The sequence below is a fragment of the Amblyomma maculatum genome, chromosome 4, assembly GCF_055883805.1.
Source record: "Amblyomma maculatum isolate TAMU_Amacu chromosome 4, ASM5588380v1, whole genome shotgun sequence".
NCBI classification, from domain to species: domain Eukaryota; kingdom Metazoa; phylum Arthropoda; class Arachnida; order Ixodida; family Ixodidae; genus Amblyomma; species Amblyomma maculatum.
The window spans coordinates 82,643,163-82,660,790 of record NC_139347.1 but is presented as its reverse complement, the minus strand read 5'-3'; the positions used below and the strand labels follow the sequence as shown (position 1 = coordinate 82,660,790).

At 45.1% G+C, this 17,628-nt stretch overlaps 1 protein-coding gene across 1 annotated transcript; it reads left to right on the top strand.

The window, feature by feature from the left end:
* Positions 1-12,828: 12,828 nt before the first annotated feature.
* LOC146191528 (uncharacterized) lies at positions 12,829-16,145 on the top strand. The gene is made up of 2 exons (XM_084602040.1): positions 12,829-12,959; positions 14,116-16,145. Exons 1-2 carry the CDS (start codon positions 12,939-12,941, stop codon positions 15,547-15,549), a joined length of 1,455 nt encoding a protein of 484 aa, XP_084458166.1. The 5' UTR covers positions 12,829-12,938; the 3' UTR covers positions 15,550-16,145.
* The last annotated feature ends 1,483 nt before the right edge of the window (positions 16,146-17,628 follow it).

Here is a 17,628-nt window from a genome sequence, read left to right as displayed (position 1 = left end):
CGCACACGCACACACACACACACACACACACACACATATATATATACATATATATATATATATATATATATATATATATATATATATATATATATATATATATATATATATATATATATATATATATATATATATATATATATATATATATATATATATATATATATATATTTCCTCTCGTAGGGACGATCTCTTAGCGCCTCTGACCTCCATATGGCGCCGCGTATTTCCCCCCTTTGGCATCAAAACTATTATGCTACCTTTCCTCAGTGTGCAGGTGTCAGAGAGGCGTCTTACCAATGCCAATCAGCTTTCCCATTTAGCATCAGTTAAACAAAGCAACTCAGGCTATAAGAGACGCCATTGTGGAGGACTCCGGAAATTTCGACCACCTGGGGTTCTTTAACGTGTACTGACATCGGACAGCACACGGGCGCCTTGCTTTTCACCTCCATCGAAAAGCGGCCGCCGAGGCCGTGATTCGAACAGTAGAAGAACGGCTGTTTGGGCGAGTTGGTGAACCATGATGGACAGTAATATACGTGCGCAGTAATATACGTGTTTGGGCAGACAGGCCGTTGCATCAACATAAGGCTGATGGAGCATGCGCAGTCCTTAAAAAAGAATGAAACAAACTTAGCAAAAAATTGTAACGCGTGTGAGTGTGTACCTTTCTTTGTTGATACTAATATATTGTTTCTTTATAAAGACCAGACTACTCGAGAAATCGCCGAGGCTTTCCATATTAACCGTAAGCAAAATGTTTGTGTTAGTAAAATGTCCGTCGCATTGACAGAAAAAGAAATGACCATGCTGCACAATCGATAGTGCGTCGGCAGTTTTCACCACGTGTGTGTGATGGGGGGAGTTTTACATGTGCTGATATATATTTTTATAAATTTCGACTATGCGCATGTGGGTACAACAAGTGTATGTACATATATAGGCTCTTCCCTTCTTCGATTAAATCAGTTGTCAGTTCTGCGCCGTCGATGTCCACTTCTCCTCTTTGTCTCGTCTTTTGCGCACGTATATTCGAACAGTAGTCGAGCGCCGTAACCACTGCGCCACCCTGGCGGGGCTGGGAGAATAGTTTGCGACAGGGATTCGAGCCGAGTCTCCAGTTGTACGCCGTGCAATAAAGACATTTAATAATTTACCAAACTCTGTGCCGCTGTCATGTCTTCAGTATGTTTGTCCCCGTTTTCCTGTGCTAACACTCCGGCTCTGAATGCTAAGCCGCCAAGAAAGGCCTCTAGTGAAAAAACCGTATGAGTCACAATGACCTCATATAGATTTGTCATAGTAAACTCATATATTTCTCATACGTTAAATGATAGATGATATGAGATTTGTATTAATTTAGTATGAGAAATCTGTATGAAGTTATTGTGACTCATAGGTCTGTTTTTTTTTTTTTTTTCGCTAGGGAATTTGTGCGTCTTGGACGATTAAGGCAGAGTTAAATCTCAGCTATCGTTTTCCGTTGGCCGTTGCCAAAAATGGTTTTGTATTTTCGCACAAGCGCAGAACAAAACATAGCTCACCGCCTAATATCTGGTGCATCTCACCCCTTGGACACACTCCTTTACTTTTAGGGCACCTATACCCCTTCTGCTGTTACTTGTACTCGCCCAGAGTAGTTAGCGTTTACATTATCACAGCAGTTGTTCTGCGACGAATTAATCAAAACTGGTAATTCGCAATGAAACACGAACAAGAGTATAAGAGTGGGCTGTGAACAGTAGTGATTGTAACATTGTAGCCAGAAGACACGCGAGAGCCTCGGCCGGAATGGATGGCTCCGCGAAAGGATTCAGAGGGCGCGTTTTTTCTCTAGGGCTTGAAGCGCGTCGCTCAACAAAGACGTCTATCGATCAGGGCCGACTGCGTTCTTGCGGGAAGAAAAAAAGGGGAGGGGAGGCACAAGCGGAATAGCGAACCGATAGCATCGCCGAGGTCGGTGGTAATATGAGGCACGAGAGGATGACATTCTCTTTCATTTTAATCTTGGGTAAAATAAGGGCAGAGAGGGCCGTGGGTAGATGGCGAGTGCTTTGAGATTGACCTAATGAGCCTTTAAATGAATGATGTCGGGGAGAGGAACTGAACGACTGAATGCGGCGTCATTATTGCATTTTTTTGACCCGTGACTGCTCTGCGAACGGGCGGATTACGTCATTCCTTTTTTGCCTGGACGTTGCCGCCTTTACCCTTATTGAGAAACGAGATGTACTAGGAGTTGCTGGCTGGCGCTGGCAGTCCCCAGTGTTTTGGAAAGATAGCTACTGGTCTATATTTCTTATGAGCGTGCCACTGGCCCACTTGTTCATGCTGCATGTTGTCTCAAAACACGAATGCACCCTGGGGAAGGACGTTTGTGCTCACGGAATAGCTTCAGTCACTGTCTCGAATACACTTCCATTTTCGTCGTGAGTATGTCTCTGGGATAACTCCAGCTTGAGGTTTCTCTTCAGTTTTTGCGAACAAATTTATTTAAAAGTTTGTCAGTGCATGTAGTTAGGCAAATTGGTCACAAATTTATTTAAAACTCAGTGAATGTAGTTAGACAAGTTATTTACACATTTATTTAAATGTTTGTCAGTGCGTGTAGTTAGGCAATTTGATTACAAATTTATTTAGATGTTTAACAGTGCATGTAGTCAGGCATATTGGTTTTCCATGACTGTAAATTTGCGCGAAAATTAGGCAACAATTTTCGTATTTTTATTGCGAAAGCAATTCTACGCCAGGTCTAATCGCTCGTCGCTGTATGCCGTGCTTGTGTCCTTGTCCGTGGTCCCCGAGCCGGTGCTGCGCCTAACAGGAGAAGAAGAAGAAGAGGGAGAGGAAGAAGAAGAAGAAAAGAACGCTTGGCCACCCGCAGCTAATGTTTTCGCTCCATATTCGGTTCAGCAGTTTGAACCCTTTTAATTTTATTGCGAAAGCAATACTACGCCAGGTCTAACCACTCGTCGCGGTGTGCCGTGTCCATGTCTGTGTCCGTGGTCCTCTGGCAGGAGCTGCCAACTTGGGTCTCTCGTTTCACATCGGACGGTTATGTCAGAACCAGCCTGCCAGGATCCTGGCATTCATGCTACCCACTAAGGCACGTTCATAACTTCATACGGCTTGGTTAGAGCGGGGTTTTACATGTAGACTGGGGAACAGGAATAATAAGAAGAAAAATAATAAGAAGAAGAACGCTCGGTCACCTACAGCTAATGCTGTCGCTCCATATTTGGTTCAGTAGCGTTGAATCCTTCTAATTTTTATTTTATTTTATTTTTTTTTTGACTGTACTGCGTCGCTTTGACGTCTGGTTCCCAGGCATGAGTTACTCACCGGCGAAGAAACAAACAAACGCCAATTTGTTCGAAATATTCGGGGGATCTCATATGAAAACAGTTCTCGAATGGTCTACAGATAGTTAAGTTGCAGGAAAACCATGCGTAACATAGACGGGAATCGAACAGCCTACCTCTAGACCTCGCGAAGACTGCAGTTCTCAAATGCCTCCTCGAGTGGTCCTTACATTTGAATGGAATGCGTAGCAACTGGTGAAGGACGAAGGAGATTGTCAATCTATTCTTAAAATCATAACAATTATTACACTCAGCACACAGTGGTTATGTATAGTGGGCGTAGTTTTCCAATTTTCAAAGCGCAGCTCTTAGTCGCCCGTTCTTGGCTTGTGCGGCGTAGCCGTCGCCGTCATTCCTGACACTGGGTGGCCAGAGTTGGCACTGTCCAGCCTGGGGCAAAAGATTCTGCTCGGCCTGCCGCGACCCGCCATGGCCATTGGGAACACACACAATATATAGAGAGAGTAATAATAAAGGAGGTTAATTTAATTTCAAAATCACGGATACCTTTCATTAGAGATTTAAATCAACCACGCTCACATTCCCTGTTGAGGAACTAATATATGTGTGTGTTTTTCTGTGTTGGCTAGCTGCATGTGCTGAAACGTGGGATCCGGGTTACGCGGTGAGCCAGGAGCCACCGACCTCTCCACAATTTTGCCTGCTCATATCGCTTTTTGTCCGAAAACCGGATGCGAAGAAGGGTCGCTGAACGACACGCTGGAATGCGGGGACGACGTGCTAATGACGCCACATGGACGCTGCTGCGAGGATGGCGAGGTTTTTGAGAACGGGAAGAAAGGACCCGATGTGATAAAGAAAACCGCGTAAGGACGGTGGGGCAGAGAGGAAAGAGGGACGCGCTAGAGGAGGTCGACCCAGCCTCGACTCCCGAGGGACGACTGCCTGAAATTACGAAGATGGCTCGCTAGTCCTGCCGGCGCGTATTTGAGATCGCCGTGTAAAGTATCATCATCAGCGCTGCCAACATCTTTGGTCATCATCTCTCACCTCAAGCACCGCATCACCGCAGTGACGTCCAGACGCGGCATCAAGACCGTCGGGTGAGCGGGGGTGTCTAGCTCTGATTAAATCTGTTACTAGCCCTATTTCGTGTGTGATTCCTGCTCTCCACTCCGAAAAGAGCCCTATAACCAGGAAATCACATTTCTTAGCACGTCAGCTTTTTTTAATTTTGTGTTTCGTTCGTTGTTGAGAGTACAGGTGCAGAGAAAAAGCTTGTGGGTTCGCCGAAAACGGTTATTCTGTGCAGCAAGGCAAGAGAGAATAATGAAAGTCCTAAAAGCACGAGCTGGCACGTAATTACAAGCCTTAGAAGTGCGCCAGCAACTACCAATCTCACACATGCAGTGTTATTTACACATCAGAAGTACGTAACGGACAATCAGGATTCACTTGCAATGGAGCTGTATGCTGCCCGCGATGCGATGGAGGCTATACATGTCATACCGTATATAAGCGAATCACACATTTACACCAACTCTCTAGCTGCCATACAAGAATTCAAGAGGGCTACAAAAACCCTAAGGATTACTCAGGAGATACATGCTTTAAATAAGAAATAACAAAAGGCATTAAGGTACATTGGAGGTAAGAATACGCTACGCACACTGATCATACAAAAAGCAGACACCCTTACACGCCCACCCCATGCCTCAACCACAAGCCTCAAATTTGATCCCCACTCCGCTCTTCCAGTCTTCGCATCTGCTGGAAATGTGCACGTGCCCTGATTCCCCCGCGCACTTACTCCTTCCTCATAACCTAACGAGAATGTTGGAGGTGTCCAAGTCCGGCCACCGAGGTGGATCTTCGCCACCTTTTATGGACATGCCCATGAATGCAGCCATCAAGAATAAGACGACTACAAGAAGTTGGACTGGCGCCAACAAGGGAGCAAGACTCGCATTTGGGGCGAATGGACAATATTAAGAGCCGGAACTTGCTCCGATTTCTTGAAGAGAATAAGCTAAACGACGAAAGTTTAAGACAGCCCCATTTTATGCCACATGACAAATGTTCGAATAAAAAAAAAAGAAAAAAAAAAAACCGTTTGCCCGCTGAGTAACCAGCGAGGCAGCGCAAAAGGTTTTTGCTCCCGCAAATCATCACTCCGCAAACTTACCACCTTTGCCACTTACCACTAAGTTTAACATTTACCATTCACTTTTGCCCATGACTTCATATTTGGCTCTAAGAGTTGTTTTAATCCAGAGAAACTGACACAATAGGAATTATGCAGCAATCTCTTAGCATGTCTAACTACATACGGCTGAAATAGAATTTTTTTTTTTAAGAATGGGAAAACATGCAAAGGCAGCTTCAGTGCTGTAAAGGTTTGCCAGAAATGAATCTAGACTACAAAAAAAAAAAAAAAAAGCAAACAAAGAAAGAAATTGTTATTCTAAAGTGAATATTGTAAAGTGTTTATAAACACCAGCTATAATATTTCTTTCGCTCCGTCCACTTAAATTATTAGTCGACACTAGCTAATTAACTGTTGAAATATGGTTCTGAACCCTAGTGTGAACAGGGAAGTTTTCGAGTGCCATGAAAATGGTTCGACCATGATCTTTCCGTCCACAAGACCAGCCGTGCTTAATGTAGTGCTTGTTATTCGGCGGAAATCGCAGTCCGTAAAGACAAAAAAGAAAAGAAAAAAACAACACGTAACAGCGTGCTCCGTGTGTCGCGGATGCACCAATATTACAGCGTTCGCAAGCGAGAGCTGGTAAAGCGCTGCCAGATTCCTTCCTTTTGCGCTGCCCAGAATAAAGCTTTGCTTTGCCGCGGTTTCTAGAGAAGAGTCAACGGGTGCACCCAATGTTCCAGAAAAGCGCGCATTCAGAGAAGCCGCTGATGGCCGTCTCGCAACCGGCAGGAAACCGAAACTCAGTCGTGAGAAACGCGAAAGACTTGTTTTCCTAACCAGCGCCTGACCCCACAAAGTCCGTTATTTCGTTATCTGCTTACTGCTAACCCGGAATTCTTTTGGGGCCTCGTCTTCACTTCCGGTATATGCCGGATCCTCTGGGTTAAGGTTTTCCCAACATCTAAGCTCCTTTCCTCCGCAAGCGCCTGTTGCGTTCATTTCCTATCGTGCGTGGAGACGTGAGTGCCGCTGTCTTAGTGTGCGCCCTGTTCTTTTTTTCTTGTATTTTTTTTCGATACTTACTGCGTTTATTTACTTCTTAGTGTTCACCCGTGTCGAGCGCTCTCCATTGGTCTGACCGCTTGTCTTCCCATAATTTCACGTTCGTGCCGTCTCGGTCGTTACGTGCTCTCTGCTCGTCTCGTAAGCGGCTTCCGAAAGCGAGATCGAGACACGTGGCCGAGAAAGCGGCTACAGCGCGCTCGCCGCGGGGGCCGAAGCGAAGCGTGAAGCACGTTCCCTTCCCTCTCTGTCCACCTTTCTCTACCTCCCCACTCCTCCACTGGACTTGCTCTTGAAATCGAGGCTCCCGGAAATGCTTCCGTAAGCAGATGTCTGACAGCGCCGCAACCCCCTCTCTCTCTCTCTCCCTCTCTCCAACTTTCATGCTCCAATTTTTCCTCACCGTCGCGCGCGGAATTACCGGCGCGGAAATGAGAAATAACATTAGGCGCTCCCTCTTCTCTTCTCGACGACTGACTGCTCTTCGACTCGCATCCCTTCCTCCGGGAGCAGAAAGAGCCCCCTTTCTTGGCACGAAGATGGCGGCGCCATGGTCAGAAGCTGCGGTTTAGAAGCGCTAGAGTAGAAAGGGCGGATAAGGGGAAGTGAGTGGAGGGTTGATGGGAGCGGTGCAGAACGAATGACGGCGCTCACCGAACGCCGACCGCGGCCTTTCGAGAAATGCAGCGCTTGTGTATGTACTTTTCGTCACAGTGCGTGGACTCGGCTCCCGTGAGGCGCGAGCAAAGAGACAGTTAGGATGCATGCATCGCGCCTACCATTGGAAGTGCTGTCGTCGACCGTGCTCTCTCCTCCTTATGCGACAGCGTATAGCTGTCTTTCCGAGAACTCTATGAGCGCAAGCTTTCGGCGGTCGTTTAATTGCTCGCTTCGTAGCATCGTGAATCACTTTGAGTATGAAGGGAGTGCAACCGAAGCTGGATCGAGCAAGGCTGAGAGCTTTAACGGTTTGGAAACCGGATGGTTAGCAGAAATGCCAGTAGAAAAAAAAAAAAAAGAAACAGCAATTACAGAACATTTTTCTGTTTTGACAACTGAATTTGTGTGCAGTTTTCGGCTGTGAAACTGTTGTGACGGCATACATTTATGTAGCAACGTCAGAAGTTTGTGTAGTTGCAGCAGGAGTGTGCTGCAGAGCTAGATCACATAAAAGTGCTATAGAAAAACTACACGACTACAAAAAGTACTACACAACTACAGAACAGTTTGACGTTACACCAGAACTACACAGTTTTTTGTCGTATTTTCCACAGTGTCCTATAGCTTACTTTTTTCTTTTAAGGCGAAAGCCTTTATTGCCTCATCGTTGTCGTCAGCAAAGCTGTCACGCTTTTGTGGCGGTTCTGACTGGAATAGACGGGATGACGTCATGGAGGTCTCGACCAATCACAGAGCACCACCACAGTATGCGCGAATGCGTGCCTTATATGGTCATATAACAATCAATCAGCAATTGGGGATTAATGAATAATTGAATAATTAATCACTAATTACTAAATAAAAACTAATTACTAATAACGATTATTCAATTACTAATCATTGGCTAATTATTATTCACTAATCCGTGACTAAATACTTAATAATCACTGTGCAATTAATATTAATTACTAATCAATGCCGCGCACCCGGTCAAATAAACCACATAACAGTAAACGTAGAACTACGAAGATACAAAGAGTGCGATCTCGTCGCTGCCAAGCAGAATTCACTGAATAAATGCACTCGCAGAATGTGAAAGTGTAGTTGCTCGCTTTACTCATAGCAGCATTCATCGCTACATGTGCAACAGTCGCGTAGCGGAAAGCAGCATTCAGGCTTTCGCCTTTCATCACTTTAGTCTCCAAAGAGTCCTCGAATTTTTTAATGGTGTGTTTTAGGATGGATTGAATCCTCACAATATCAGACCGACTACGTTCGTGGGCCGTCCTTAGCGCATTTTCTTTTCGGTTGTTCCTGTTGTTGGCTGCGTGCCTAAAGGCAATGCAGCACAGTTGATCAATCAGATTTCCTGGCTTACGTAAGTGATTTCCTCACTCACGCCCCTCCGAGTGTTAGATATTCGTGAATCACTGGAAATATTTGATACAGTTCCCAGATTAACGAAATTACTGAGCTACTAGCGTTAACTTGTCACAAAATGGAAATCGACGTGTGGTAATGTGGAACACCCTCAACAATCCGACACTTCTGTTTCCCTCAAGTACGTGCAGTGTAGTGAAGAGTAAAATTCGCGCACGTTGATTAATCCTTTCACACCTGCAACCCTCGCGATCTAGCCTGAATATAATTTTCTCTGCCTTAAAAGAAACAATAAAAAATAAGTCAATGCCACACACAAAACTTACATTGTGGCATTTAAAACCTCTCTGATGTCACCTGTTCAACACGTTTGTTCACCATAACCATATCAACCTGCACATGGGCACTGCACTGTAATGATTAATCTATCTTTTTGCTAACAGAGACTGAAACCTCTCCGTCGACTCGCGATGATCATGGCCATATTCCAAGGAAACTGAAAAATTTCTTACGAAAGCAAAAAACAAATCATCGATATGCGCAACGATTCATAACACCTAAGCAAATGGCAAATTTAATTAGTAACTCGATCAGTAAATAAATAAATTTATGAATCGAATCAAGATTGCATAAGCATTTACATATTTTCGAATGTGTAGAAAATACCTTCTTTAGCAAACGGAAGAACCGGAAATGGACATGGAAAAGTCCTAGCGGAGAGACTAAAAATGAAATCGACTTCATAATGTGTTCAACCCCCGCCATTATGCAAGATGTAGAGGTAATCGGGAAAGTGCGATGCAGTGACCACAGGATGGTGAGGTCCCGAATTAGCCTAAATCGGAAGAAGGAACGCAACAGATTAGTCAGAAAGAAACCCATCAACGAATTAGCGGTGAGGGGGAGGGCAGAAGAGTTCAGGATCTCGCTACAGAATAGGTATTCAGCTCTAACTGAGGAAGGCGACATTACCCTAGAGGCAAGGAACAATAATTTCAGAGATATTATTACTGAGTGCGTGGTAGAAGTAGGCGGTAGGATAGTTAGAGAGGATACCGGTAAGCTGTCTAAGGAGACGAAAGATTTGATTAAGAAACGCCAGAGTATGAAAGCTTCCAATCCAACAGACCAGATCGAATTGGCCGAGATATCAAAGCTAATCAACAAGCGCAAGGTGGCTGATATAAGGAAGTATAACATGGAGAAAATTGAGCATGCTGTAAAGAACGGGGGAAGCCTTAAAGCGGTAAAGAAGAAATTGGGCATAGGCAAAAACCAGATGTATGCGATAAGGGACAAGGCGGCCAACATCATCACTAATATGGAAAAGATTGTCAAAGTAGCCGAGGAGTTCTATACAGATCTCTACAGTAGCCAAAGTAGTCAGGACCGTAATGAGATTGGCGGTAGGGAAAAACAGTCAGACGTTCCACCAGTGATGAAGGACAAGGTCAAGAAAGCACAAGAAACTATGAAAAGGGGGAAATCAGCTGGAGAGGATCAGATAACTACAGACTTGCTGAAGGACGGGGGGGGGGGGGGGGGGGGGGGGATATCGTGCTAGAAAAACTGGCCACCCTGTATACGCAGTGCCTGGTGTCATCGACGGTACCGGAACCATGGAAGAATGCAAACATTATCCTCATTCACAAGAAAAGGGACTCTAAGGACCTTAAAAATTATAGACCAATCAGCTTACTGTCTGTTACGTATAAAGTATTTACTAAGGTAATCGCTAATAGAATCAGGGCAACCTTAGACTGCAATCAAGCAAAGGATCAAGCAGGGTTTCGGCAACGGTACTCTACTATCGATCATATCCATACCATCAGTCAGGTGATAGAAAAATGCTCGGAATATAACCAGCCCTTATACATAGCATTCATTGATTACGAAAAAGCATTTGACTCAGTTGAAACCTCGGCGGTGATGCAGGCATTGCGAAATCAGGGGGTAGACGAGCCGTACGTGAAAGGGCTGGAAGATATATATAGTGGCTGCACTGCAACCATAGTTCTGCATAAAGAAAGTAACAAAATTCCCATAAAGAAAGGTGTTAGGCAAGGAGACACAATCTCCCCAGTACTATTCACAGCTTGTTTAGAGGAAGTATTCAGAGACTTGGAATGGGAGCAGTTAGGGATAAGGGTAGATGGAGAATACCTCAGTAATCTGCGATTTGCTGATGACATTGCCTTGCTAAGCAACTCGGGGGATGAACTGCAAATAATGATTGATGACCTAGACAGGAAAAGTAGAAAGGTAGGCTTGAAAATCAATATGCAGAAGACTAAGGTAATGTTCAACAGCCTCGGGAAGGAACAGCAGTTTACATTAGGTAGCGAAATACTGGAAGTAGTAGGCGAATATGTCTACTTAGGACAGGTAGTAACCGCAGATCCGGACCATGAGAAGGAAATAACAAGAAGAATAAGATTGGGATGGAGCGCATTTGGCAAGCACTCACAGATTATGACTAGTAGCTTACCGGTATCGCTCAAGAGGAAAGTATACAATAGTTGCATCTTGCCGGTACTCACCTATGGGGCTGAAACGTGGAGGCTAACCAAGAGAGTTCTACTTAAGTTGAGGACAACCCAGAGGGCTATGGAACGAAAAATGGTAGGGATAACATTAAGGGATAGAAAGCGTGCAGAGTGGGTCAGAGAAATAACTCAAGTTACCGACATTCTAGTAGAAATTAAGAAGAAGAAATGGGCATGGGCAGGACATGTAGTGCGAAGAGAGGATAACCGATGGTCGCTGAGGGTAACAAACTGGATTCCAAGGGAAGGAAAGCGTAGCAGGGGGCGGCAGAAAGTTAGGTGGGCGGATGAGATTAAGAAGTTCGCAGGGGTCAAGTGGATGCAGCTAGCACAGAACCGGGTTAAGTGGAGAAATATGGGAGAGGTCTTCGCCCTGCAGTGGGTATAATCAGGCTGCTGCTGCTGCTGCTGCTGATGATGATGATGAGAAAATTTCAATAGCGGATCGTGTAAGGGAAACAGATGAAACGAAAAGAATAAAAAATAATTCTTCATCCCAGAGTCATGGCGGTGGTAGATTCAGCTGTCAGTGCATAACCTATAAATTTTCTATGTAAGATTCGACTGAGTTGCTATTCGCAGCCACAGAGGGCAGTTTATTTCAGTATCAGTGATTCATTGAAAACTGAACAAGTAGTAAGCGGCTCCGGAAATGACTGACGTACTAGTCAAGGGCAAGGAAACAAAAATAAAATGTCAGAAAAAAGAGTCGTTGCAAAATGCAAGGCCCGGCATAGTTTAGCACATCCTTCGTTTCCTTTAATGACTGCATGGTGAGAATCGTTATTTGAAAACTGTCGGCTTCTTGACATATCCAAGGTGATCTTCGAATGTGCTCAAGGTCAAGTCTGCAATGCTGAGCCCTTCCGACACGAGCTGTTGTTTAGTTGCGCCGTCAAAAGGGAGAGTTATTTTTCTGGAAGATGCATGGAGGAAGGAAAGAACTTAGGAGAGGCCCTGACGTCATTTTTTTGAAGCCGGCGCGGCCGCGCCGCGACCGGGCGCTGCAACGTCTCTCCTCCTCCTCTACCCTTTCTCCGCGACGCTCACGCACCTAGGGCCCTTAGCAACGCTGTTGCTAGTGGCCCGAGTTTTCATAGCAACAGCGTCGCCGTTGCTAATGGCCCGACTTGGCTAATCCTAAATTTTGATGTCACTTCCGCCACACTTTCTCCAATGCATTGGGAATGGCAAGGGTCTCTCCTAAGTTGTTTCCTTCCTCCATGGAAAGAGTGCACTAGTATGCGTAATGCTTCTGGCTTCTTTCTTCCGTGGTTCTTGCTTTGGTGTTCTCAAGGAGAGTGTCTGGCAACTTGACAGATTAGGAGGTGCTTACATTATGAAGCTCAGCGTCACGAGTTGCAGAAAGGAGGTTGTGAATGCAGTGAAAAGGACTGCTTCTCGCTTTTGAGGTTATAATTTTCATTCCCGCTTATTCCGATGCCTGTACTACATTATCAAATAACCATACAATGTCGCCATCTAACGCAATATGTTGAGGATACGTTTGTGCCTCAACAAAAACAGCAGTAGCACAATCAGCAGCATCGCCATCAACATCAGCAACGGCACATGGAAGCTGTAATAATTTTTCTAGAAGAATCCGAGAAATAATATGAGTTCCATAGTACGTTTTGACGCAGCAAGTACAGCGACACAAAAAGTAAATACTTGATTTTTGCCTGGAGTTTGGAGTTTGAGTAATGGACCATTTCGGAAAGTTGCGCGCGCCCCCTACGCGACCGCCGCAAAGCAGGCTGGGAATTGTGAGCGTGGCTTGCCGGGCAGGATCCGGCGCAGGAGTGGTTCGACATGGACGTCGCGCAAAAGCAGGTAAACAAAACTTTTTTTTGGGATGCTAGCAATGCTTTTGTAGCATGCTTGCGCCGCGCAAGTGATCTTTGCATTGCCGTACAACTTTTTTTGTGGTTTTGCAGCCGACGCTACGAGCGCGAAGCGAGTATTTTCGCACGTGAGCGCTCGTGAAGCGCGCACATGTGCCAGTGTATAGTTTTAGCTATGCTTCAGAAGGCACGAGCGCGATCCTACGGCTAGCAGGCGTGTTTTGCTGGTAAGCGCGCGCTAACAGTGCATTTATTTACTGGTCGCCCGTCGCGAACCTTCAAAGTTTCTGCGGCTGTCCCGGCGGCAGGCGTAGTACGTAGCGTACGCATTCATGTTTGTTGCAACAGTGCGACATAGTCTTGTGAGAATGTACGCGCTATATTTTAGCAAAATACGTCGTTATCGCGCACTGCCCATTCAATCTTTTGGTTATAGCGTGCTATTTAGTCTACGGACGAGTCTGAAACAAGTATATCGTCGAAAGAAACGGACAGCGCATTCGTTCAATGAGTACATCTTGGAAGAAAGTAGTAGTTGAGTTGGTGCTTAGCTTGTGCGAGCGCATTTTCTTGCCTATAGTGTTGTTCGAATAGCACGCAGCAAGTGCGAAGCAGAACCAACAAGCACTGTTACATTGTGTGTAGCTGAGCATATTTTTGCGATACAAATAGTAGTTGCTGTCTGTGCCATATTCAACGAGTTTGACGGCTCGTACTATCTCGGTCGCGGTGTCCATTTGTTACTACCGTGGAGTGCAGATAGGCGCAGCCAAAATATGAACGTGCCTCGGTGGCTACAAGTAACGCGAACGCGGTCGAAAAAAACTGCGGCGGATATTTTGCTAACGTGAAAAACATGGACGCGCCAGTACCTTGTACTTGGGCGGCCTCGGAGTTTTAGTTAGCTGGTGGTTTACCGAGGCCGTCCTTGTGCAACATTCTTCACGACCGCGCGTAGTAAATGAAATGGGTTCAGCGTTGCTTTTCAAGCATGCTTGCCACAAGTAACCAAGACACAATGAATGAATACTTTATTTCAAGATCGCATTGGTGATGCCATGATCAGCTGTGTATGCTTCCATGCTCTGTTTATATGTGGAGTGCCAAAGAAAACATTTTGACACTTGCTTATACCCATGTTGCAGGTACCACTGCAAGCCATTCATAATGCACTTCCTCTCCAAGCAAGGCTACCGAAAGGGCCATGGACAAAACAGTTAAAAGACGTTCCAGATGGGTTCTCAGAGCAAGGAATCTTGGCACATCAGAATTCACGTGGTGCTCAGAAGCATACTGTAAGCGGATACAGGATGTTCAAAGCAGAGAAGGTGCACAATGTTCTTATTTGCAAGGCTGACAGATCCACTTTTCTTAAAGCAACAGTGGAGGCATCATTCTCTTTGGCAAAATTATATAACACTGCTGCTGTGCTCTCGTCAAATGGAACTGTGGACGAAGGAACCTGCAACTGCCGGGCTGGAGCTGCAGGTGTTTGTAAACATGTAGTAGCAATTCTATGGTTTGTATTAGACCTGAAGCGCTCTGGGGCAGCCTACGTGCAAGACACACAGTCGTGTACAGACAAACCCAGAGCATGGGGTACTGGGGCAAAGAAGGCCAACGTGCACACACGCGAGTTCTCAAAACTGCGTTTTGTGAAACATATGCCAATGAAAGCTGGCAGGTATGCAACTCAAGAAACCACAGTTTCTCTGACAGTAACAGAAGACCATATTAAGAGAATGTATCAGACACAGAAAAATATTCCAAACGCCATGCTATGCAAGACGCTGGAGGACAACCACTTTCAGCCCGTACAAGTGAAAAGAACACGTCAGGAGGAGGCTCTCAGCCAGATGCCAATCAGGTTGCCGGTGCAAGCCCTGTGGGTTGAGCATGTGCCAGCTGGGTACACGTTCGGCTCCTGTGAGCTTACTTTAGAAGACTCATGGGCCCTTGAGCAAGCGACTAGGATGCAGAGCGGCTCTACAACATGGAGCTTCGAGAGATCCAAGCGCCTGACTGCTTCACACTTTGGAGATGTGGTGTCACGGAAGAAGCCAGCTGATGAGAAGTTTTTTAAGAGGTTGTTCGGGTCTAGCCAGATGCAGACCAAATACATGGCTGATGGTTTAAGGAATGAAGATGCAGCCGTGCAGCGTTACATAGACAAGAAAAAGGTCCCAGTTAGGATTTACTGTTGTGGGTTGTGCGTCAACCCTGGTGTCCCTGTTCTTGGTGCAACGCCTGACCGTGTTGTAGAGCAGGGAGGAGATTTTGGTCTCCTTGAAGTTAAGACCCTCTCAGCTGCCAAGGAACGGGGTGAGGAATTAGAAAATGCTGTGAATACGGCACCCTACCTGAAGAATGGAGTTCTTAAACCAACGCACAAGTACTTTTACCAGGTCCAGGGGCAAATGGCTTTGACTGGACTCTCCTGGTGTGATTTTGTGGTTGATAATGGCACAGACTGCACTCTTCAGAGGATCACTTTTGACAGCTCGCTTTGGATTTCCAAAATGCTGCCACGTCTCCTGGAATGTCACAAGAACTACCAAGAGCACTGTGCTTGTGTGTGAATTTCAATGACTTATTTTATGTTACATTGGTCTGCAGGACAAAGATGCTCGGACTCGTAACATGCTTTGGCATGTGTTCATACTTATGTATATTTGTTTCTTAAATATCTTGTATTGCATTTTTTTCCATGAAGAAAGTGTTTTTCTGCGTAATATCGTTATGGCGATGTGCACGTTGTGCCACAACCCATTTAAATGTGTGTGCCACTAATCTGTGTGTAAAAAGTAAATGTCAAGCACCACACGTCTTGCTGCCTTGTCCTCCAAGTTCCTGTCTCTACATTTGTCGGCTACCTTCCTTGTGATTTTTCCCTTGTCCTTTGCCTGAATTTTTTTTTTGAACCAACTTTTTTTCTCGTGTTGCTTGTCGATAAGAAAGTCGTGCTCTCTTGGCAGACAGAGGAAAGGTATTTTTTGGATTCCTTGTCCACTGTCGTTTCCTGCCACTTGATTTTCCCACCTCCATTTGCTAACCTAACCTAACTATGAAGGAGCATTTTCACATTTCAAATGTGTTTTGAATACCAGAGCATCACTCCTCATCGATAATTTTGTAATAAAAAGAAAGCGCTTAGGTTTAGCCAATAGGAGCAGTGCGACCTTTGAAGTTGAAAGTCAGGTTTGATGAAGGAGAAACACTGTGCAGCCTGATGAGGTTAAGGTTTGTGTTCATCTGTTTTGTCTTGGTATCAATGCTCATTAAGTCTGTTGGTCTGTCGGGTAAACTCCTAAGAAAAGAATGTAGCCACTGCGTAGCAACATCACGCACCTTCCTTACAGTCGTTGTAGCTTCTCCATCTGTTTTGCCAAGGTTTCATGCGACATCTGGAATTTAATTCATTTTCACTGCACGCAATTTTCTCTTGTAGCTTGACAGTTTGGTAATTGTTTTATCAACCTCACTTGTAAGGGTAAGGAGAAGCTGAACTCAGCATTGTCTGAAATGCCTTCAAGTAGTAGTGAGTTAAATTCTAAATGCTCTATTTTTTACTTCATCCAGTCATCACATTGTGAAAGCTGATTTGGTACGACACACATCATTGCTATGTTTTGAGTCGAGCCTACGTTTTTCTGGTTTAACATCCTGTAGGCAACGAGGGACATGGGGATGGAGGGCTCCCAAACAGCTTTGACCATCGTGGATTTTTAATGTGCACATTATATTTTGCCTCCACCAAAATGGGACTTTCATGTCTGTGATTTCATCCCATGACATTGGGTCAAGCAGCCAAATTCCATAGTCGCAGAGCCATCGTGGTGGATGCTTAACTCTTTGCGGACGGAGATGACATTCCTTGGTGGTCTCGTGTCATGCCTAATAAAGACAAAACGGCAACTTCTAATGAACAGATCGGCCACTTTGATTCGGAAGATGTGGGGTCCTTCTGCTGAAGACAGATCAATTGATTTGGTACACAGGCGCTTTGATACATCTTGATCAAGGCAAGGTGCAGAAATGCTTGTATGTAAAAAGTTTTGTGCGTGATAATAGGCTTCACATGGTTTCATCTGGTCTGGAGCCCTTGACAACTGTGTGCCCATAGCGGAAGTATGGAATGTAAAAATCGTTTCTCACTTTGTGTGCTGCTGTGTCTAAAGAAAGGAGGACTGAGATTTGGACTGCTGAACCATGTTTACACTGACCCTGTGCTTCCTTTACCTTTTTTTTTTGTTACTTTCTATTGGCGGCATCCTTCTCCCCTTGTACTGAAAACCTAAATAGAAAGAAGGGAAAGCTGTCGAGGCTTTGGATTTAACGTCTAGAAATGCGAGTGTCAAAACCACTGCCAAACAATGTGCCCCTCTACTGTGGAGGTAGACGCATCTTGTCTGTCTGCGTTTTGGTGCGAGTCGTCCTATGCTTCATTTGTTTTGGTGTCCCCGACGCTTTTTTTCTTGTCATTTGTACGAGCTAGAATTCATGAGTGTGACTCTGTATAGGTTCTGCTACCTGATCCTATGAAGTTCATGTGCCTGCATGTTAAATCCTTCCTGCTACACTTTCTGGATGTCAGGACACACGCACTGATTGATGTGTTGCTGTCTAGCAGGTTCGCGTGTGGTTAATTTGGGCAAACT